General features: G+C 32.9%; 1 protein-coding gene across 1 annotated transcript in view; it reads left to right on the top strand.

Moving 5' to 3' along the window:
* Sol1 (CUB domain-containing protein Sol1) overlaps positions 1-23,721 on the top strand; it is a 341,999-nt gene that overhangs the window by 83,355 nt on the left and 234,923 nt on the right. The window contains exons 3-4 of the mRNA XM_089639889.1: positions 3,162-3,318; positions 7,175-7,234. Coding sequence (XP_089496015.1) covers positions 3,162-3,318; positions 7,175-7,234 — 217 coding nt within the window. The remainder of the gene's footprint in view (positions 1-3,161; positions 3,319-7,174; positions 7,235-23,721) is intronic.

Below are 23,721 nucleotides of genomic sequence, written 5' to 3' on the forward strand. Positions count from 1 at the left end.
TATATTATGTTTTGTCTGAAAGGTGATTAAATTGATAGAGTGTAGAATGAATGGGTATTGTGTAATGTATTCCGTGTGTAAGGATCCATTTCGTAATTTGGTTTTTAAAGGAATGGGGTTGACTCAGGGTTTTTAGGTTTTCAGGGATAAGGTTAAAGATTTTAGGAGCTAGCAAGAAAAATTTTCTTTGAGCTGCCGTGGTATGTAGTGAAGGTACTTTGTAGTGACCGTTGGTGTATTAATATTGTTCTGATGATGTAGTTGTGTTGTAAGAGAGTTTTGTTTTTATATACTAGAAATAGATCGACGGCATCCGTGGTCGAGAGGCAAAGCTCTCGACTAGCAACCTAAAGGTCGCGGGTTCAAATCCCGGCGTGCACAAGTAAATTTTATTAGATTTATTTGTGTTTAATCACAATTTATTCATTTAAATTATATGTAGTATACTTGCGGCACGTTCCAGAGTGGAAGATACTCTCAGTATCGCTCTGGTGTTAGACCACATTTCAGAATTGAAACGTTGTTTGTAATGGATTTAGCTGTGTTTGGTGACCAGATCTGAATAGCCAGTTACTCCTCTACTTTCCTCTTCTCCTCCCACAACCTTGATGATGCCATAAGACATTTCAAATTAGGGATGCCATAGTCTCACTGGCTGCAGACCGTTGGGCGCAGTTAAGACTCTTGTGCGGTATTGATATTACAAAAAAAAAAAAAAAAAAAGTGCAAAACAAATTAATGCGTTACCTGCATAATATCCATTCCACATACACCTCGGAAGCAGCTGAAAAATATCTCAATAGAATTCAATTCCTCTGGCCAATGTCATCTTTGGGGATGCTGTGCGAAGAGTCTTTTTATGGAAAATAAGGCGAAAATTTTCTGTTAAGGAAAAATGTATGAGGGGTGGGTAGGAATCTAGCAATCAATGTGTCCGGGAGTTACGGACGTAAGAATTTATCCCTCCCGCTGCGCTGCAAGAAGATGGGTCGAGAGAGACAAGCTGGAGAGGTCAAAATGTCTCCCTCAACCGGCAAACGTATCCGCCGTTAAATCCTAGATAAACCCGGGTACTCCTGCTAAGTCACCAAACGTAGCGAACCTTTTTTGGGACCTATCGCAGAGGTGTTGACATTTTGAAATAGGTTGACTTATACGTGTCTAATAAGAACACTTGTTGGAGATAAAGCGAAGACTTCTGCCATCATACCGCCCCAATCAACAGAACAACTGAAATCAACTTCTTAACGATTCTGCATTGACCATCAACATTTTCAACCTCACTTAAAACAATACATTAATTTTTTTTTAAAGAAAGTCAAACATTCCCAGGTTACGAATAACCTGACAATATTTTAAAATCTCCTACTACCACCACAGTAAGCTTAAAATGTTCCTTGCGTTGTGATGGAGGACTTAGCCAGCCGAGGAATTGAACACACTATGCCTGGGTGGGACCCAAACGCGATGTCAACTCGGCCACCGACCGGTTTAAAATAACCTTATTTTGATGCACAAAGTAAAACTGCCCCCATGACACATTTCTACTTATATATATCTCAATTTTTTTTCCGTAGTGTATTGGTGTATAACCATTTAGAAGAACATAAAGAATATTAATTTCACTCAGATTTGTTTCCCGTGTGGTGTAACTTACTAATTAATAGTGTTTCACATGATTATGCTACGTCTTCCTCTGACGTCCCCGACGTATCTGACTTATCGTACAACGGTAAACACGCCACAGGAATCTCATTTCTTCGGCATTCCACATATGTATACTTCTATGATTTAATATCAGGGTTGGTATCAGAACTCCACTGCAGCCTGCTTGTCACGGGCTGTTTTATTTTCCTTTTCTTTGGCTACTCTATAAATTAAATGTAGGTGTTAAATTGAACTAAGAACCTTTGGTCTTCACATTTTCTCCTTACTAATAAAAGGTTTTTGAAATTTTCGATACCCCCAAAATAGTAGTCAAAACTTTTAAAAAATAGTGGATAAAAATTTTATTGTTCTATTGTTAGAGATTACTCAACCATTTACCACGTATTAATGGGAGTGTATCAGTTGTGCAAATTTTAAAACAGTTTATTATTAAGGCCCTTAGGAAATGATGACAAAATAATATGATAATCTATTAATTAATAAATTTACAAGAATTTAGTACCGGAACCATTTTCAATCGAACGATCGTTCAAATTTCCGCTTTGAAATTTGAAAATCGAACATAATTTCATTACAGATGATTTACAACACACCACCAAAAGTAGCTACCCCTATAATAACAGAACACACCCTTTATAATATATTAAATTTCCTTTGAACGTTTAAAATTATACCTTCAAACTTAGCTACCAATATTGAGGTACAAATCGGTTAAATAAATATTTTCCACGTTTGAGCTTTAACAAACGGCAGATATTGTAATCCATTATTTTAAATTCAAACATCATACATTTTGTTAAAATACGTGTTTAAGAAAATTTTAAATAAAATTATTGTATGAAAAAAAAACTTTGAACGATCCGTTTTCTATTCTAAATTGTGGTATAAATTAATTATGACTGAAAATAAAACAAAACTTTACTTCCATAATAATACAATTGTGTACGAAACGGTTCATAGAAATGATTTAGTTTTCTGAGATGATGTAACGTAGATATTTCATATACATATTTATAATTTTACTAGTTGTAACCAAAGTATCCTGCTTCGTCCGACCTTAAACACTAAATTAAAGAATATTTCTTATAGGACGATGGGGTATTATTTGATTTTTGTAAACATCAAAGCTCCACAACTAAACATCTAGATCATTTTGTGAATTAAAATGAGTTGCATTGACCCTCATTGTCACACAAAAAGATATGTACGTGTGTAAATGTTGTAGGCCAGAGATCATCTTTCTAGAGGTTTTCTAACTTTGTGGGAACACCCATTACAAATTACATGATGCAGTGATATAAATCGCAGTGTAATATGAATTTACTTCATGCCCAAATTGAGTTAAATTTGGGGTCCCACAGGGATTCATGCTGTGACCTGCCTTGTTTTTGTTGTATTAACAATCTTTTAAACAAGCATCAGTTACATGTATATAAAATGGCTGATTTAACAATACGATTAAATTGTAAAGGAAATTTATTCTATTATTTTAGAACTGTTCCTCACCGATGGACAAAAGATAGCTGATACAGCCTGCGACTTCCAGTTCCTGTCGGCAGAGCACTCCAGCCCCCACGGTCACTTTTACAGCCCCCGATACCCTTCCAGCTACCCCAAGAATGTCCGATGCTCTTATAGATTCAGAGCAAGGTAAGAAAAATCAATTTTTCTGTAGAATCATTCGAATATTTAATAAACTCTATAATCATTGCAATGATAGATATTTTTGCTCATGGCGTTCAAAAGTACAACCTTACTATAGATTCCGTTTCTACAGCTTGGTCCTGATATTTCATGGGTGTTGATAGATTTGAAAGAATTACAAATTTAAATATTAATAAGAACCTTGATTTGTGAGTGTTGAAGAAAGTACCCTTTGTAACTGAATTACTAATGCGAAGATTAAAAAAGTGTTTAATTCTGGTGAAGGTATATTAATTGTCTTTTTTCCATTTTCAACCTTTTAACTTTGCCCAGAATCTAAAATCATTAACGAAATATCACTAAATGCAATTTTCCCATGAATGGTCAAATTGATTCCCCGAGGCGGTTCTCGGTACACGAAAGGTGAGTATTTCAAGTAAAGGAGAAAACTAGGCTGTTGACTTAGTGCCAAGTGGGTTACTACATACTTGCAGTAGATTATCTCTAACCTTACATAATTTAGCAGCGGCGGGTATAGTGAATTTGCAGTACGTTTTCTACACAGTCAAAAACTATACTTTTGTTTGCGCTTTTTTTTATATATTCTCACATCTGACCATTGCTTCGAAATAAATTTTAAATGTTTGTATTAAGGAATAAAAAAATTGTAGAAAAAGCGATAGAATATAAAATATTGATGTTTTTAATAACCGTCTATTTTCAGAATATGCGAGTTTTTGTGATAAATGTTTTGCAGAAAGTATTTTTGTTTATTTCAATCAAATCGTTAATTATACAAATTTTATTCAATAATACCAAAAAAAATATGCCATGTGTTACATTATGATCTGCTGACATGTAATTAAGGCGATGCACTACATCAGGTAATATTTTAAATTGAGCTGCTATCAATAACAACCCTTACGTAGATGGCGATAAGGTTTAAATTCCCGCTTAACACCATCCGCCTGTTTTGATTTATCCAAGAAAAAAACATGGCCAAAAAGTGCCTTTTATTTTATTTTGTGGATGTTCAGGAATAAATATTTAATTTTTTTTCGATCATTTTATAAATAACTTAATTTGCCACATTATAAAATAAAATCATAACAGAAAATGGGTTCGTAAGTAGGATATTTTGAACTTTAAAGCAGTTTTCATAGGCTTTTACACTTTTTTTTTCTGGGCTTATAAAAAGACTTATCTAAAAAGTACTCGATTTTTTCAAAGGCCAAGATGTATTCTACTCGCAGTATTTAATTAAAGCATCTGAAACATTTCTAGGCGACAAATTTTCAAACCAAAATCACATGATTTTGCCTTACTACTATGGCATCGCCTTAATACATTTTGTGAGGCTAGGTTTCATTGTATGGGTTGTGACCCGTTCGTGTAGTTTAGTGTTCGTAATAGTAAGTTTTAGTTCTGTTTCGTATTCTCTCAGATTTTCTAATGTAAGAGATTCTCGCTTCTTTATTCAAAATGTAGAACAGAATTGTAGCTGGCAGTCCACGACAGGGTTCTCTCCAATTTTAAGGTATGGTAGTGGGGAACTACAGAAATGGAAAAGAGGGATGAAGCTAAACGGAATGCAGAAGATATAAGGCTCAGGAATATGTGTGACAAAATCAAAATCACTTTCCAAACTATGAACTAAAGTGGATATCACTTCGATTTCATCAATGTCATCAATTGATGGCATATTTCACCATTTTTTCCATTGTTACATTACATTACCGACTACCATTATCTTGCTTCAGATCGACTCATTATCTTTTCTGACTAACATCAAATAAATTTAGTACATCAGCCTCTTTCCTTGGTCCATTGCGTGAGAGACTAAGACCTATATCTTTTTTTTTTAAATAATTGTAGGCGAAAAACTCTCGTTTAGCCATCATGTTACAAACAACAGATCAGCTACAAATTACCACATTGATAAAAATACTGTCCATTTTTGATTACAAATCGTGCTAAATGGTTCCATAAAATGCTTGATTGATTCGTGAAATTTTAGTCAAATTCATTATTTAATGTCTATAATTCATCAGCCGAAAGCAAATACCAATCGACGAAGAGGAAACTGCTTAATTTTACTAGCAAATTTAATCAAACAGTTCCCAGAATTATAGGCAGTTTTGATGCAATTTTTGGTATTAGATTAAATTGATATTTCCGTAGCTTAGAGGTAAACTATTGCATATTCATGTTTTATATATTGCGGTTTATTGGTGTATTCGGAATCACAATGTTTAATTCGACTTAGCGTCATATTGTGGCAAATTCATTATTAACGGAAAAATAACATAATCATTGGTACATTATCGCATGTTCCATTTTCGGCCTGTGGGTAGTACGGGTACACAATTTCTGTATTAAGGAAACTAATTTCAGTACAGAAATACGAGGATTTGATGGCTCTCTTATGGCAGTACCAACAATATGTCATAGCTTCATGAACATATTCATGTCCTGGGGACAAAATAAGAGATTTCTCAAATGAAAACTGAATCGAGATATTTTTTTAAAATATTCTATGTAGGTAGCAATTAGGACTAGTGTTTTAAATGTATAAATTCTTAAATTTATTCTTAATTCGAGTATTTTTACTGACCTTTCAATGTTAAAAATATGTCCATTAAAAAAGTTCAAACATTTTCTCCAAGTAGTTCTGTGAAAAGTAGACCTCACATAATGTTGATTATTCCAATTTGTTAGCTCGTAACGCCCATTCAGACTCTGGCGGAGTAAAAAGATACTATCCAACACGGCTAGCATCTTGACAGGATTGACCGGACACGAAACACAACAAATTTACGAGACGAAATGCAGAACGCTCGGATAATAAATAAATAAATATTTTGATAAATCACAAATAAACTTCTCAAAACAATACATATTTTCCTAAACGTATATAAAAAAAACAATTGAAAACTATATATTTTGCACTTTGCCAATCAATAATAGAATATGGAATTATTGCTTGGGGAGGAGCAACAAACTCGGCTATCAATTACATAGAAACCGCCCAGAAAACGATCTTAAAGGTAATACTAAAAAAACATTGACTGACTGATACAGACCAAATATTCAACAGCTGTGACGTACTAGATATACGCCAATTATACGTTAAAACATTACTAAACTACATTTTTGACAAAAAAAAAATAATTTCAACATACACAAAATAACACTAACAGACCAATTAGACAAGCGTACAAAGAAAATATAAAAACTCCGACAGTAAATTCAAGCTTTGGACAAAGACACTACCAATACCATGCTATAAAAACTTTCAACAGTGTAAAACTTGAAATTAAAAATGAGGAAAATAAAAATAAATTCATAAATTAGAAAATGGATTAAAAAACAAAAAAGACAATATTACCAAAATGTCATAGCATAAAATAAAAATAAAACCTACACGTAACACACAAAACCAATATAAACACACATCACTCACAAACACACAAGATTATATTTTAAATGTATTATTTTCTCTTTAAATGTATTATGTAGATTATATTTTCATATGATAAAATGAAGGCCTCGGCACGGGCAAGCCACCCAGTGAGGCCAACATTACTGGAAAACTTTGAAATGTAAAAAATATTGTACCAAATAAATAAATAATAAAAACAGGACTTCATATACAACCTTCATCCTAAAAAATAATTCTAAAATCCTATAGACATATGTATATGTATAAAAAAAAGTTAATCATAAATGGGAGATCATAAACCAAGTTGCAGTATGATTATGTGATCTGTGAGAAAAAAAAAGTTTCTCCTTGATAGTTTGAAGTGCGATAGTTTACCTCTGAGCCACGGAATTATTGTTTTATTATTATTGTTTGTTTCAGGTTAAAAGAAAGAATCCGCATAGTATTTGAAGAGGTCACATTGCAAAAAGGAGATATAAGGTAAGATTCATTAATTTTATAAAGTTTATTTATTGGGTTTAAGAGCTAACTTATTTTTAAAACAATTTAATAACAATAACAGTTGATTCCAGAATGTATGAAGAGGTTGTGCAATGCAATACATTTCGTATCTTTAAATAACAAAAAAATTATGAAAAATTATGAGAAAAAAAATAATTAGACAAAATAACAATTCAGATATATACAATAAAAATTGAAAATATTTTTTTTTTATTGCGTAAAAGAATTGTTACATGTGTGCAAACAGCCGTTTACGGAGGACATTCGACCGTCTTCTGTCTCCAAAGTGCCATCGGGGGGACTCCATCCAGCCAACCATGGCAGTGATGATTGTATTATTTGACTGGCGCAGTCTGCACCATAAGCTTCCCATTTTGTGGCGGAGAAGTGCTTTGAAAGAGTGCAATCGTCCCTTCAAGAACATTACCGTAGCGTTGCAGTTCTCGGTAGGCGGAATAATTGGTGATAATCAATATTGTAAGCGACTTTTAACGTATGCCATTGGGATACAATAAAATTTATCCACAGTTATGGAGTACACAGCGAAGTGCAGAATGTGTTTAAGTCCTTTTGACGTTTGTACTGTAAAAGTGAAAACGCCTCGACATCGTACCTGCTCTATCGGATATTGCTCTTCTTTGTCTTTCAATATCCTCGATGTCTTTCAGATCGCTGTATTAATATTAGACGCTAGGACTAATAGCTATTTTCCATCTGCCTAGCCATATTGAGGGTGTTTGCAAGAGTTCGTTTTTACATTTGAAAACCATAACGACTGATTTGGGCGTATTATAATATATACAAACTAATGATTTTTTTATATTATTGACAATTCTAGAAGAAATATGTGCATAATTAATATTATGTACACATACTCCTTGAACATGGCAACCAATTTTTGTATTATTCAGTATTTGAATTAGTTCATCAGTGTATATAATGATTGCGTTATGCCACTTTTAAAATATAATGGCCAGGTGTAGATTGGCAATATTCCATAGTTGATAATAGCTGATATGGTTTCTTTTAATCAATATATTGCCATAGATGTTGACAATGCAGATTTGAATTCGAACTGGTTATTCTCTCTCTTTAGACGGTCTGTTATGACTGTCGATAATTTATTTTCAAATAATCCTTGCACGTCGGTAGAGAATGAAATTGGTCGGTAATTATTGATCACGGATGGATCAAGTTTTGTTAATTTAATTATGGGAATAACTACCATCTTCGTCATTTCATTCGGGATGTACCTAAAACGCATAATATTTAAAATAATTTTTCTAAGGTAATATGAATCGCTGGTCCAGCATACTTAATGTGCTCAAGAGATATTGAGTCATGTCCTGTGGATTTTTCTGTTGCCATTTCTTTTACAACTGTTTCCACCATATGCGGAGTAATGCTGATTTTGATAATATTACCTTCGGTTTTTTAACTTTTTTTCGAAGTTTTTTCTGCTACTTCTTCACCCTTCGTATAGAAGCTATTACGAAATTCATCGACTATATTTTCATTTCTTTCAAATCCATCGCAACAGGGAGGAGTTTTCACATCAATTTTCAATTCTGGTGAGGTTTTTTGCCAAACTTTATGGAAATCTTTATTTGTTAGGCAGTGGATATACCATCCATTCGCTGTTGAATTTATCTTTGTTGACATTTTTTCAGAGGTACTTTGAAAATCGTTCAGTATTTCTTCCTGTCTTTGGCAACCGGCCCTAAAAGTGTTTTTCAGGCCTCGAGCCTAGAGGCGCGTCTCAATTATGCATAATTGGCTGCAACCATGTGATTTAATTGATTTGATTTTATTTGATTTTGCCGGACATTAATTCATATGTAAGTTCTGATTGGTCGAAATCTTGAATTATATTTATGAGTTTGTTATTCTTAGTTTTAGTAAATTTTATTATTTCAATATTAGATTTCGGATTGGGATGCCCATGTAAAGGAATCACAACATTATTTAAAAATGGTTTAATTTTCAAAATAATGTAAAAAATGCACGCCACTGCATTTTCTGCACCACCGAGCTTCCACTCACGGCCGCTAGGTGGTACTTTAACTAACCGCTAATCCAATCACACCGCGCTACGTGAAACACGATCTCCCAATTTCCAAACCACTTTGCGACACCTCCTAGCCAATCTCCGAACCAACCGCTCCCGACGCCCCCTATCATCCACGACTGTAACCGGCTTATTAAGGCCTAAAATATCTCGCGTCGCTAAGTGGGAAATTCGTCGGACCGGCGCGCCTTTATTAGGAAAATAGTGATTACGACGTTTTAATAATAAAATACTAACTCAGGGTAAAGATTCGAATGAAATTAGTATACTTTCTTCAAATAATCATAATTTGAAAATGGGTAATTACTCTTTTTTTCTTCAGAGAAACGTATGAAATAGGGTAGGTACTGCTATTTTCTTCCACGAATCATATATTTGGTCTACTCCTACTTTTCACTTGTAAGTTTGAACCATACTTTGTTCCATTTGAGAGGCGGGCTTGGGTACCGCCGCCCCGGGAACCATTTATTGGATAACCAACACCTCAGCCATACGTTACCCCAAGTGGTTCGCTTCGCTTGGTGATTTAGCAGGGGTGCCCGGGTTCATCGGCAAAGGTGTGTACAGGATTCGACTGCCCACCACTAGCTGCGTGGCGTGCAAAATCGCAAGAGGCTGGTTTGGGGAGACCCTTTGACCTCTCCAACTGTTATCTCGACCCATCGCCTTGCGCCGCGATGGAAGGCATATATTAATATGTCCGTCACTCCTCGACAAACTGATCCCTAGATTCTTACCCAACCCTCATACCTTTTACGTTCCAAGAACTTCTTCTCCTTCATTTCATTAATAAAGACCCACCACACCGCATCCCAAAAGATAACATAAGCCCTAAGGGAAATTGTTTTGCAACGCAGTTTAGTAACCCAACCTAAGCTAACTTTTTAGTGAGAAAGCGCCCCAAAGTTAGTGTTTTTTTTTATTTTTTTTTTATTTGGTACAATATTTTTTACATTTTAAATTTTCCAGTAATGTTGGCCTCACTGGGCGGCTTGCCCGTGCTGAGGCCTTCATTTTATAATATGAAAATATAATCTATATAATACATTTAAAGAGAAAATAATACATTTAAAATTAAACATACATAACACATAATAATATATTTAAAGTTAAAAAATAATAACATTGAAAATAATATTGTGTGTTTGTGAGTGATGTGTGTTTATATTGGTTTTGTGTGTTACGTGTAGGTTTTATTTTTATTTTATGCTATGACATTTTGGTAATATTGTCTTTTTTGTTCTTTAATCCATTTTGTAATTTTGTGTGTGAATTTATTTTTATTTCCTCAATTTTAATTTCAAGTTTTACACTGTTGAAAGCTTTTATAGCATGGTATTGGTAGTGTCTTTGTCCAAAGCTTGAAGTTACTGTCGGAGTTTTTAAGTTTTCTTTATACGCTTGTCTAACTGGTCTGTTACTGTTATTTTGTGTATGTTGAAAATTATTTTTTTGTCAAAAATGTAGTTTAGTAGTGTTTTAACGTATAATTGCATATTAAATTGCATTGAATCGACAAATAAAAGAAACTAGTTAATGTGATAAAGCAGTAATCTACCATAATTGTTCAAATGATAAATTATAACTGAAGAGACATAAATCGACATTATTATATATAAAATTAAATTTGTTTATCTTATGTACTACGAAATTATTTTCACATAATCTCGAACTTGTAAAATTTCGTAATATCAAAGCTTTGCTGATATTGACTTAACAAAACCAAAAGTTAGTAGAGAAAACGTAAATATTGTCATTTGTCATTTTAAATCTGTGTTAATCTTGTTTTCCTTTACTTATTATTGTTTAATTGAGAGCAAATCAACAAAGTATAAGCCTTATTATTATTATTCTACAAGCTACTAGGGAGAAGGGAAGTTGCTGAGAAATAGCTAACTCCCCCTGATTACCCCAGTAATCTTTTACACTAGATTACCACCACAAATTGGGGCGTTAAAATTGTGAAATTAGATAAATTCTTATCCAATTTCTCCGACTTTTACGCTAATTTGGCTTATCAAGTAAAACAAAATGTTAAAAGCACATTCTTATTTGAGATAATTAATTTTTACTGGTAGTTTTATATTTTTATTTTTTATGACGGCCTCCGTGGTTTAGGGGTAAAACTCTCTACTAGTAAGCTGAAAGTTGCAGGTTATATAAATAAATAAATTTTTTTTGATTAATTTGTGTTATTTCATAAACTTCCCATTTAAAATAATATGATAGGTGTATTGTAAAATACTCACAGTATCGCCCCGGTGTAAGACCACCATTCAGAATTGTAACTTTGCTTGAATTGGCTTTGACCAGATCTGTATAGCCAGGTACTTCCCCACCTTTCTTTTCCCCATCTCCTACCCATCTCCATAACCTTCAACATCACAACATACTCCAATTGAGAATGTAATAATCTCACTGGCTCCAGACGGTTGGGAACAGTTGGGACTCTAGTGCAGTTACACGTAAAAAAATACACATCATAAGAGCGCCTTCGTCTGTACAGTGTATATTTAAGGGAACTTTGACGCTGGGCGAGGATAAAGGCTGTAGAAAGGGATTTATTAATGCGGTTCTTGGAGATACCCGTAATATATGAAGGAGGAAAAACAAATTCCAATAGCTCGTTTCAAAACAGGTTGAAGAACGACGAAAATCGACCCGTTCTCATAAAGTTTACGTCATTCAACTCGTAACCCTAGAGTTTCACGAATGTGCACAGTTGCACCGGGGACCAATGTTACTTGTACCTCAAATTTATGAAAATTGTCCTCTAAATTTTTTATTTGTAAACTGAATTTTAATTTAACCTTGATAAACCTTCAAAAAACCTTATTATTACCTGGTTTATGTTAGGAGCATATTCGGCTCACACCCATATTCTAGGTTAATAGTAGTTATAGTAGTTATAAAGTTTTAAAAATATTTCTTTTTACTACGCCCAAGTTTGAGAAGTGCCATAAGTTGGTGGTAAAGTAAACAAACCTCAAAATAAATCACAATAGTTCCTGTGTCAGGAGATGATGATCATTACATTTAATCACATCTCCTCTTTTTAAATATATGTAGTTTTAATTTATTTTACGTTTAAACGCTGGTTCTAGGTACATTTCAGCACTCAAACTCATTTCAGCTAATCGCAATTCTATTTAATTACAATTAGGTAAAGCTAATTACAAGTTTAACAACATGATAGTTGTCATCTTGTGTTGATCACGATTTGTTCCAAAGCAGAACCGACTTTGAATGAGGACCGTTCAAGTTTCAAAAAAACAAAAAGGCGTTGAATGGCCATTTGGAGACAATGTTACATTTGAATTTCTATAACAACCTGTCTCTAATTCAATATTCTAATTTATATTTTGTCTATGTAACCGTTTCTTAGTTATGGTACGAAAAAATAAATATGATGTTACTATGCAAATAAAGTGTTGTGTACAGAACATTAAATTTCAGCACATTATATGTCCCACTGCAAAATCTCAATTGCATATTTTTTTTAATATAACCTTTATTTTCTGACATGTCCAGAAAAGTTAGGTATTTATTTACGTGTGATATATTTTTTTAATGTACTTCTACATCGATTCAGTCTTTACAAAGTAAAATCCATCTTCATCGTGATAAGTTTACTGTTTGTAACAGAACACCGATAAATCTTGAAAGCCTTTTTGTACTGTCGCAGTTACATGTTTCGTAAAACAAAAACATTCCTTCTTCCTACCATATTTACTAAAGGGATTTGGAAACTTCTCTGCATGTTTGTATAATATTGAACAGTAAATTCACAAAGAAATCGAAGTTGGAAAACTTTGCGCAAAGTTAGTGCAAATTCTGAAAAAAAATGTAACATAAAGTCGAACCCAGGAAACAATGCAACTTTCATAAAGATTTTTCTGTATTTCTTTCTATTTTATTTTTTTCTCTTATGAGATGGAAGTTAAATTAATAAATAAATGAATATTAACTCTTCAATCCTCAGCCATATTTTGACAGAAGATAAAGTTTTACCGATTAAAGTCAAATAAGAGGAATATTTCTAAACATATCTGAAACCTAAGAACTACCTTTACCTCTAAGTACTTATTCTTATTAATAAATAATACTTAATCAATGACATCCATAAATAACTTTCAATAACAGTGGTTAACACATTTTTTGTCCCTTTAACGAAAGTAGCCAAATCTGACAGGAAATTTCACGCTGATTTCAGATATGTGATTAGTTTTTTTCTATCACGTCAGGTTTTTATGGGTTTTAATTTTTACTAAAATGTGTATTAATTCATATTTATTCGTGAGTTGTCATTGATTTTTTTTATAATATGGCAACACTAGGCTCGAATGTCACAAACATGAAAGAGAACTATGACAACATGAAGCTGCTGCTAACAAAAATTAAATATGCAAAATACGAATGGAAAATATGTGGTGATCTTAAAGTAATAGGGCTCCTACTAGGACTGCAAGCGGGATACACAAAGTATTGTTGTTTTCTGTGCAAGTGGGACAGCAGAGAAAGGAAAGACCAAGGACTGGCCTACTAGATAGCACCTTAAACCTGGCACAAAGAATGTTCAACATGCTCCCTTAGTAAAATCTAAAGATATCTTACTTCCACCCTTACACATTAAATTGGGTTTGATGAAATTTTTTTTAAAAGGCTTGTCTAAGGATAGAAATGGCATGATTTACTTAAAGCAAAAGTTTCCTAAGATCAGCGACGCAAAAATTAAAGAAGGAATATTCGTGGGACCACAAATAATGGAGGTCTTGACTGATCCGAATTTTATAACAGTGTTGAGAACAGTCGAGCTAGCCGCTTGGTCAGCCTTCAAGAATGTTGTCGAGAACTTTCTTGGAAGTCATAAAAGTGAAGACTATATCAGCATTGTGTCTGAAATGCTCATGGCCTATAAAAATATGGGATGTAACATGTCACTAAAAATACACTTCCTTCACTCTCATTTGAATTTTTTCCCCGAAAATATGGGAGATGTCAGTGACGAGCACGGCGAACGATTTCACCAGGACATTGCGGCTATGGAAAAGCGATACCAAGGAAATTGGAGTCCATCTATGCTAGCAGACTATCACTGGACCCTACAGAGAGACTCTCAAGATTATCACAAGCGCAAATCAGGAGCAAAAAAAAATAAAACCCGTCATACTATGGAAGAATTATGTAAAAAAAAACATTGTTAAATAATAAAAAAACCTGACCTATAAATTTTTTTTGTTTCTTTTCGTGTTTATGGATACTAAATATATATAAAAAAATTAGCTTTGCTTAAGGGACTGCACTTAAAAAAATAAATGTCGACCGGTGTAATTAAGGCAAAACTAACGACTCGCAAAGGAAAAATGTGAAACATTTTTACAAGTCGCAGGACTTCTTCGTTGCCGGGGTAGTGAATTTCGTAAACAGTTTTATTTTGAGATTGGTTAAGTTTTTACACTTGACCTTCGAAACAAGAAAAAAGTCCCCGTTCCATTTTCCCACCCATTACAGCAGAATAAAAACCCGGCAACTCTGGGTGCTTCACCTGATACTACCATGATATACGTTGTTCGTTGTACCTACTAAATTATATATTAAACATTTAATTATTTAGGAAGAACTTTAATTTTAACTTATTTTAAAGGTTATTCCCATCTATGTAATATATTATAGAAGAAGAAGATAACGGGACATGTAAGATAAAGATGCTAGGTTCGATTCCTAGTTGTGACCTTTGTCTTTTTATTTTTCTGTGTCTTGTTCTGTTTCATGTTTCGTTTCGATTTGTTAGTATTATTTTCTTTTTCAGTGATATTTCATTACTTCTTTTTTTCTGTTGTTTCATATTTTATGTAACTTAACGGGATACCCAAGTCTAGATTTCAATTTGCTCTATCATGCAATGAATTCCTATATCATCGCAGACTTATTTTTCCATCCACTTTAAATTCAGATCATAGATTCTTGAAAAATTGCTATCAAAAATTTTCAGGAGAAGACTAATAAATATTATTTAGCCATTCAAAAAAAAATTATTTTACGGACGCCTCTAAATCCTAAAGAAAGAGCTAGGTTCCAAAATACCATGTTTTTTATCGATTAATTTAAGCTTAAATATTTGAAGTTTTAATTTTACTATCAACTGTTATTAATTTGACTCCATATCTCATCCCAGTGTCGTATTTTTTTACATAAGCTTCACGCAGGAGGGCCTGGGGAAAATAATTTCCGTAAAAATCTTCGTAATAACGTGGGAGGTATTTTTATGTAAAGGGAGGAGAAGAAGTTCTGCGAAGAAAAGGAGTGTGAGAGATGTCTAGAAATTTGGGTGTCAGTGTGTCCAGGAGAGACTTATGAATCCATCCCTCCCTTTGCGGTTCAAGGCGACGTCAAGAGAGTACGGCTGGAAAGGGGTTTCCATCAACAGGCTTCTCAGCAGTTTGGTTAGCAAAGGTATCCGCCACCAAGATCCAGACAAACTTCACCCCATGAACCCCAACACCCCTTCTAAGTACCAAATTTACCAAACCACTTGAAAAAACGTTAAGCACACTTATTGTTTTCATATTTTTCACCATTTTAATAGTGCATAATATAATTCTATGTCCAAGGGTGGCTTTCTTAATCGGAAGGTTGAAAAAAGGGTTCATCCGCCTTCTAGTGCCATTACACATTAGCGCTCCAAATAATTTTGAAAAACACAGTACAAGTGTTTTTATAAATAAGGCGTGACTTTAGGAAAAATACGCCCGAAAGAAATTCTTTTATATTATTTACGAGCGTGCCAAATAGAATGAAACAATAAATATAATTCACCCTTCCGTAAAACGACATTTTTCTTTAATGACAAAACTTTTTGGTCATCATAACTCATGTTTTTTAGATCGAATTTCTACATTTTCTGCTTGGGAAGACAGAACTTTTTTGCTCTTTTAAATTAACACCTTGTTAGATTTGAGAAAGAATTTCTTTGGAAAATAAGGTTGCCAAATATGTCACACCATGGATGTCAAACTGTGATATAATAGTGTTTATTTTATTTTAAAGCTTTAGCTTATCATTTTATTTTTTTAAAGCTTTTGTTAAAATTTTATTTTATTTATTTAGCTTAGTAGTTTACCACTAGATTTTTTGTTATTGGTGGTTTAAAAAATATTCAATTAAAATTTTCATCACTAAATGATTTTTCGTTCCTTTCATAAGAAACTGTAGTTTGAATTTTTTTTAAATAACACTTTGTTTTCCACGAATTTTTTTGTGTAGTTATTATTTTTTTAAACTTAATAGTTTGTTTTGTTACTACATTGGTACATTTATTTATATGAATAATAAATCAAGAATTTTTTCAAGTGACAAGAGAAAGTAACAAAACAAACGAACTGTGGAATAAAAAAATTAACAAAAAAAATGTGTTTAAGAAAGAAAAAAGTAAAAGTTAATTAACAAATTAACCTCCCACACAGTCAACGCCAGTGCGTGGGTAAAACTGAAATGGTTAAGGCAGCATTACTTAATGAATTGTTTATATTAGTGTATTTTATATATACACACAGAGGCGGCTCCAGGGGTCCAGAAGCGGAAGTTAAACGAAAATTAAAAAAAAAGAATATTATAAAAACACCAATGTTAGTAATTAATTTGCCGATACCCACCAATTCTGTTAAATAATATTTTTTAAATTTATTTACACATATACTAAATAATGTTTTATTTTTTATTTTAAAGATCGTTTCCTGTTAAAAAAAATTGATTTTAATTTGTATTCACTCCAAACTCAGTCAATTGTTTATCAGTAGACTTAAAAAGTAAACAATGAAAGCAAAAGTACCTATACGTTCATTTTGTTGCACCCGCGAATGCACTGATAAAAATGATAAGTTCAAAATTTCTATCATTCAAAACATAAAAAATTTACGATTGACATTTTTTTCACATCTCCCTCTAATACCTTAATAATCTTAGGTCGTAGGTATCTCTATCTCACCGCGGCCATGTTCGAAAATCACTTTAAAATAAATTTTATATTATACTAAGGATACGTCAGACATGATAGTGTTTACCTCCTCTGTCGGTATAGCAAAGAAAAAGAAAGGAGATAGCTTGGGGACAAAACTAGATGTGACCCACGCTAGGTACATAGACTTTCTTCTCATTTGAACACTAGATGGTACTGGAACTCGCTATTACCTTTCGAATATAGACAAATATTAAAAATAAATTAATTATCGGGTAGTTTGTTAAATCATTTATTTATATTAATACTATTTCAGCATATTTTGGGAGGTGACTATCCAAAAAACCTCTGTAGACGAGCTACCACTGTACACACACATGCAGATATATACACACATGTTAAATATTAACGTTAACTTTGAATCATTATTAATTTTGTAAAGCCCCGTGTTCACCTATCATCATCAAGAACACTTTTTTACTGTATTGTTTGATATTGGTGTTGGGAAACTAGAAAAAAAAACCGAAAACTGGTGAATTTTTTAAACCTACATCATTTAAGGAGTCTTCATCATATTTTGAGATCTTTTATGTGAGCTGTCGTTTTCAAGTAAATCGAGTCGAAGTAGGAATTGTTTAAGTCAAATTTGTTTTTTTTTTTTTTAAGTATTGCTACAGGTTTATTATCGGCGATTATTATCGGCGTTTATTATTGTCTTTCAAAATGCGATAAAGCGTAGACCTGACTCCAAAAAAATCAAAAATTCTCAGATTAAAAAAAAAAAAATTTTTTAGGTTCTCTATGTGATGTAGATTCACAGTTTCCCGTATTTTTCTATTGGTTTCCAGACATCGTGCATATAATTATTGATTTTTCTTTTATTTTTATTGCGTGCTAATATTATTACGTACATATATATAACTGTTAATTTTATTTTCACAGCAGGGAAAACGGGTGAGAAATAAGCTAATAGAAATAATAAAAAATTTTATCAATGTAAAATTAAAACCGTGCTGGAGTGATTTCTTAGGAAAAATATTAAGAATGTTCTGAATTTTTTTTTTGTAGACCCAAAAAATAATATTTTCTCAACTTTATGAGATAACGTTAGATACTTAATTCAGTTGAAATTATGGAAAAAACCAATTATTTATTAACTACGCAGCGAAAAATAACATCATTTTTGGCCAGAAATAATAATATGTTTGTCAATATTTATTCAAAGATTTTCTGGTATTTACAAATTTCATGAACAAAATTAACTTTTCTGCGGAATTACTAGTAAATCATTCTTTACATTTTTATGTGTATCCAAAGTAAACAAATTATTATAATTATTTGTTTTGGTATCTTTGAATGAAATTTGCTACCCACATTTTGGCAACGAAAAATGGCGCTGATACTAGGTTTCATGTTCATACGGTGAATGATTTTTATATTTGTAAGAGCTGTTTATTAAGAATCGTTTTTATTCTCTCTGGGTACATAGAAAATCTTATGCAGACTAACACTCGCATAATATGCAGATGAAGTGTGCGAACAAAGCAACCAAAAGTGGAACTTGGTGAATAGGTTAATGAAAATATTTATATTACAAAAGAATTTTCGAGATAACAACTTAAAAAGTTGTGTTTATAAATGCCCTTCGGGTTATATGACAACAAGTTGTTTATTTATAAAAATATGGCTTTGGTTGATCACAAAAAAAAACTGATGTCATCAACCAAATCTCCAAGCTTTCTGCCATTTTGGTCTTCAATTTAAAAAAAGGATCGTTTTTTTTTTAATGATAAACTAATATTATAAAGACAAGGTTTTTATGCAAAGAACAAAGCATAATAAATGATTATAAGCAATAATTAGTCTCCTATAATATCAATAAAAATTTAAAATATCTCCTGAGTAAAAATAAATGCCGCCAACGGAATTGAACCCGCGCCTTCTTATGTCTGTTAAGACGCTCTGGACCACTGATCTACGTCGGCTTATTTCAAACCCGCCAAATAATTCAATATGTACTAGTACTTCAATCAACAATCACTGCTTATTATATTTTTTTCACCTGTAAACAACCAACTTTATTTTTGTAGGAAAGGCTTTGTTAGTGCTAAATTTCCCTTTTATCCTTGGTGCTATGCATAAAAACCTAGTTTTATAAACATTAGTTAATCATTAAAAAAATATATATATATATTTGACAAGTCAAAATATTTCACCAACAAATGTAGATATAATATGTATCGACGCCATCTAGTGGGAAATTAATTAATATCTTGAATTTGTGTTCTTGAAACGCCTCCTGTTTACAGCAACTAACAATAACAAGTAATTCATTTCACGGAACCGAACCATTGAAGTAGCGTAAAATCCAGAACACAGCCTCAAATAGGCACAAATGTCTTTTGAATAAATGGTTGTTTCGCTAGCCCCCCGCAATCATAATTATATTATCTTAAAGCCTCCCAGAGCTTGGAAGTTTAATATCGTTCAGGTATCAAGAACTTGTTAATAATAAACGAAAATTAGTTTAATTCATTACCGCCGAGAAATTATGTTAGAAACCGCGAATGCGGTTTATGGAGTGAATAATTGGTTTATCTACCGTTGGAAATAATTATATCGGTTCTTACTTCTTAAAGTGTTAGGAAATGCACAAAATAACTCTAGAGTGAACGTAATGTATGAGGAAAATGTTATTGTTAGTAAAAATATAGTTTCCTGAGGCATGTGTAATTATAAAATGGTGTATACAAAATTTGGGGATCAGAAATAAAAGCAAGAAACATTTTTTTAAAGATACGTACATATCTCTCTTATTATCTTAAAAATAAAAATTCATAAAAAAAATCTTTACTGCATAGGTAGATTATTGTCTATTACCTAACATAAATAAAAACATTATTGTTTACTACCTAACTAACATCAGTACATTATTGTTTACTACCTAACTTACATAAGTACATTAATGTTTTGTACCTAATTTACATAAGTACATTATTGTTCTTTTTACCTAACTTTTATTTATTTATTTATCTTAAGTTAGCTCACATCTTCGTGTGTGCTAATAGTTTTATAAACATGTACATTGTTTGGCAAACATAATCTTTCTTTAAATATTTCACTAAAGTCACAAAAAAAGAAACATTAATAATTGAGATAGACATATTTTCTTAATTCATTTTTGAACTTATTAATATTTTCTATCACAGCAATTTCCTTCGGGATTTTGTTATAGAGTTGAACGGCCTGGTACATCAGAGATTTGTGGGTGCTTGTTTACATAAATACATTTTAATATTGCTCACTTATCTTAAAAAAATACAGTTTTTTTCTTAAAAAATACAGTTTTTTTCTTAAATACAAATAAATTCATTCTATTTATTACTGTCAAGCTATCGTGAAGAAGATTGTTCGTGTGCATCCCATTGTACCCTATGTTTAATGTAATAAGCTTAAGAGGAAACCCGGGCGCTGAGAAATTTGAACAATAGGTATTTTAAATTTCACTCTGCTCAGCGAGCGCGCTATCGATGTGTAGGTACCCACCCAACTAAGAGTGTGTGCATGTTACGCTCGCCCTCCCGCCCCGCATCTCCCGTCTCCCGTCCTTCGTCATGTAGGTATATCTGGTGTTTGTGGTTATTTTTCCGACTTATTTCTCCTTTTGTCTCGGCATATAATGTTTTTGTTTACTGGGCACTTACTGGGTCTTACTAAAATCTCTAAATAGTATCGAACAAAGTATTAGCGTCTGTCTGTTTGTGTGCTTAGTTTTTGTTTTCTTCTTAACTACGAAATGGATTTTTATAGGATTTTTACTATCATTTAAAGATTTTCTTCCGAAAGGTTTACACACGTAATTTATAAATATGTAATATATTTATAAAAAGTAGAGGAAAGTCATTGTGTAATCAAGTGATTTAAAATATATCTTCGGGCGCTTAAATTAGTAACGCTGGCTAAACCTTGTGAGATACATAAAAATAATGTACTACTAATTAATTGTATTGCTCTTACTTACTTGACCGGTCAGTGGCTGAGTGGGGATCGCGTTTTTGTCCCACCCGGGCGTCCCATGTTCTCGGCTGGCTAAGTTCTCCATCACAACACAAGCAATACCTTCCGCTTAGTGTGGTGGTAGTAGGAGTTTTTCAAATGTTAGGTTATTCGTAACCAGGGAATGTTTGTCTTTCTTTTAAAAATTAAAAAAAAATCTAACTACCCATATAGGTACACCTGCTAAAATATGTAGGTGCGTACATTTAAACTGCCTCCGTGGTTGAAGGGTAAGGCTCTTGGCTACGAATCCGAAGGACGCGGCGTGCGCAAGTAAATTTTATTCAATTAATTTGTGTCGTTTTGCTAAATTAATCAATTAAAAATAATATAAAATACTTGGTTGGACAGATAGTTATCTTTTTTGTTTTAATTTCAGGTTTTAATTCCTTTGCGATGTTTTTTTTTGCCAAAATGACCAATTTTTACCACATAAACATCGCAAGTGACAAATTTTCGATATAATATTGCAATTTTTTGTTCACTATTTTGTTTTACGAATCTTATTTTTTTTATTATATATATTTTTTTTTTTTTTTTATTGTACGACAGACAGGTAAGTCCAATTATGGCACAATTTTATTAAAACTAACAATACATGTACATATTTTTTTTAAACATGGTATAGTGATATTAAACACATCTATATCCGCTGGTAGGGCATTTAGCAAGGTCATACCTCTTGTCATGCTATGTTGGGAAATGACATCTGTCCGACCCTGCGGTATACAGAATAGGTCGTGGTTACGATTTCGACAGTATTTATCAGGAACGAATAAGCCACAGCATGACAGGAGATATGGGCAATCGATAAGGTTTTTTAGTAACTTTAATTCAAATACCATGAGTCCGGCATTACGCCTAGTCTCCAGGCTTTGGTAATTTGTCTCATTTAGCAGTTCCACGTGATGCATGAATTTCGGATATATTCCGTATGATCGCATGTAAACATACCTTAGGATTTTTTTTTGAATTTGTTCAATCATATTTATGTATTTAAGTTGATGAGGTATCCAGACAGTACTGGCGTACTCCAGCTTGCTTCTGACCACTCCGTTGAACATGGCGGTCATTGCTTCTATGTTATTGAATTGTGTGCAAGTTCTTATTACAAAACCAAGAGTTTTGGAGCAAGCCGAGGTAAGCTGGACTATGTGTATTATTATTGTGTTTTGTTAATAGAGCCAACGCCAATGCCATTCGTTGAAATTTTGAAAATGACATGAGAGCCATAACACCCTTTCCAATCACCACACTGCAAATCGGATGGTGTGGAGGAAACCTCAATTTTTTTCCACTCTACCTCCAGACATGTCGGGGTTCTGAAAATAGGATCATGAGTAAAAATGAACTAGTATTTAAATATCCATGTAACTCAAAAATAATAGAACATGTCATGACTAAACGGCGCAACTTTTCCTACTGTGTTTTGTTATAACAGATCACCACGCAAATTGCATCTTTTTCAAAATATATATTTAAACAAATTCTTTATTCATTGTAAGTTGAAGATTTTTTGACTTTCATGCTAGGTACATGTCCGTGTTACGACCAAATTCTGTATCGGGTTGCTACAGAGTTTTGTTATAATACTCGTCCAAATAAGTCGCGTCTCAACTTGAGCGCGCACATACAATAGTCAGGTGGCTTCTTGCTGCTAACTCATCTTCAGTCGCGTCGCGACTTGAGCGTGCGTTTAGACTGGTCTCCCGATCCGGCCTGCCACGCAACTGGCGGACCGATGCATATATCGCCAAGACCCGGACAATCCTCACCCCTATGAACCCGGGCACCCCTGCTCAAGTCACCAAACGTAGCGAACCACTTGGAGTGACCTATGACAGAGGTTATCCAATAAATGGTTCCAGGGGCGGCGGTACCCATAACCACCTCCCAAATTAAAAATTATTATAGTACTTGACGTATACAAATTGAATTTGTCCAATTTTAGTAAGATCGGCAAGTATGGTATACTCGAAATAAGTCACTAAACCAAAAAAAAACTAATAAAATATATCAATAACTCGGGAAAAGACAACACTAGTGCACCGACACAATTCGATATACTACGCTACATCACTTTGCTGTATATTTATTTGTCGAAATAGAAGTTAAATAAATAAAATAATAATATACATTATAGGTTATTGAAGAATTATAATATTATGCTAGTTACCCAAAAGTTATTTTTAAGAAAATTATCCATTTGAGTGTTTTGTATCCATATTGGCAATACGGAACGAAATCACCTCGGAGTCGGTCTGGCCGTAACGGATGTTTTTTTTACAGATATTATTTTACGTAAACATATGAAATTAAAGTAAAAATATCGGAATACTTCACCAAACAAACACAAAAGTGACCAAACGGAAAAAATAATAAAAAACA

The sequence above is a fragment of the Hesperophylax consimilis genome, chromosome 14 (assembly GCF_061612785.1).
Source record: "Hesperophylax consimilis isolate HC1 chromosome 14, BYU_Hcon_1.0, whole genome shotgun sequence".
Classification (NCBI taxonomy): Eukaryota; Metazoa; Arthropoda; class Insecta; order Trichoptera; family Limnephilidae; genus Hesperophylax; species Hesperophylax consimilis.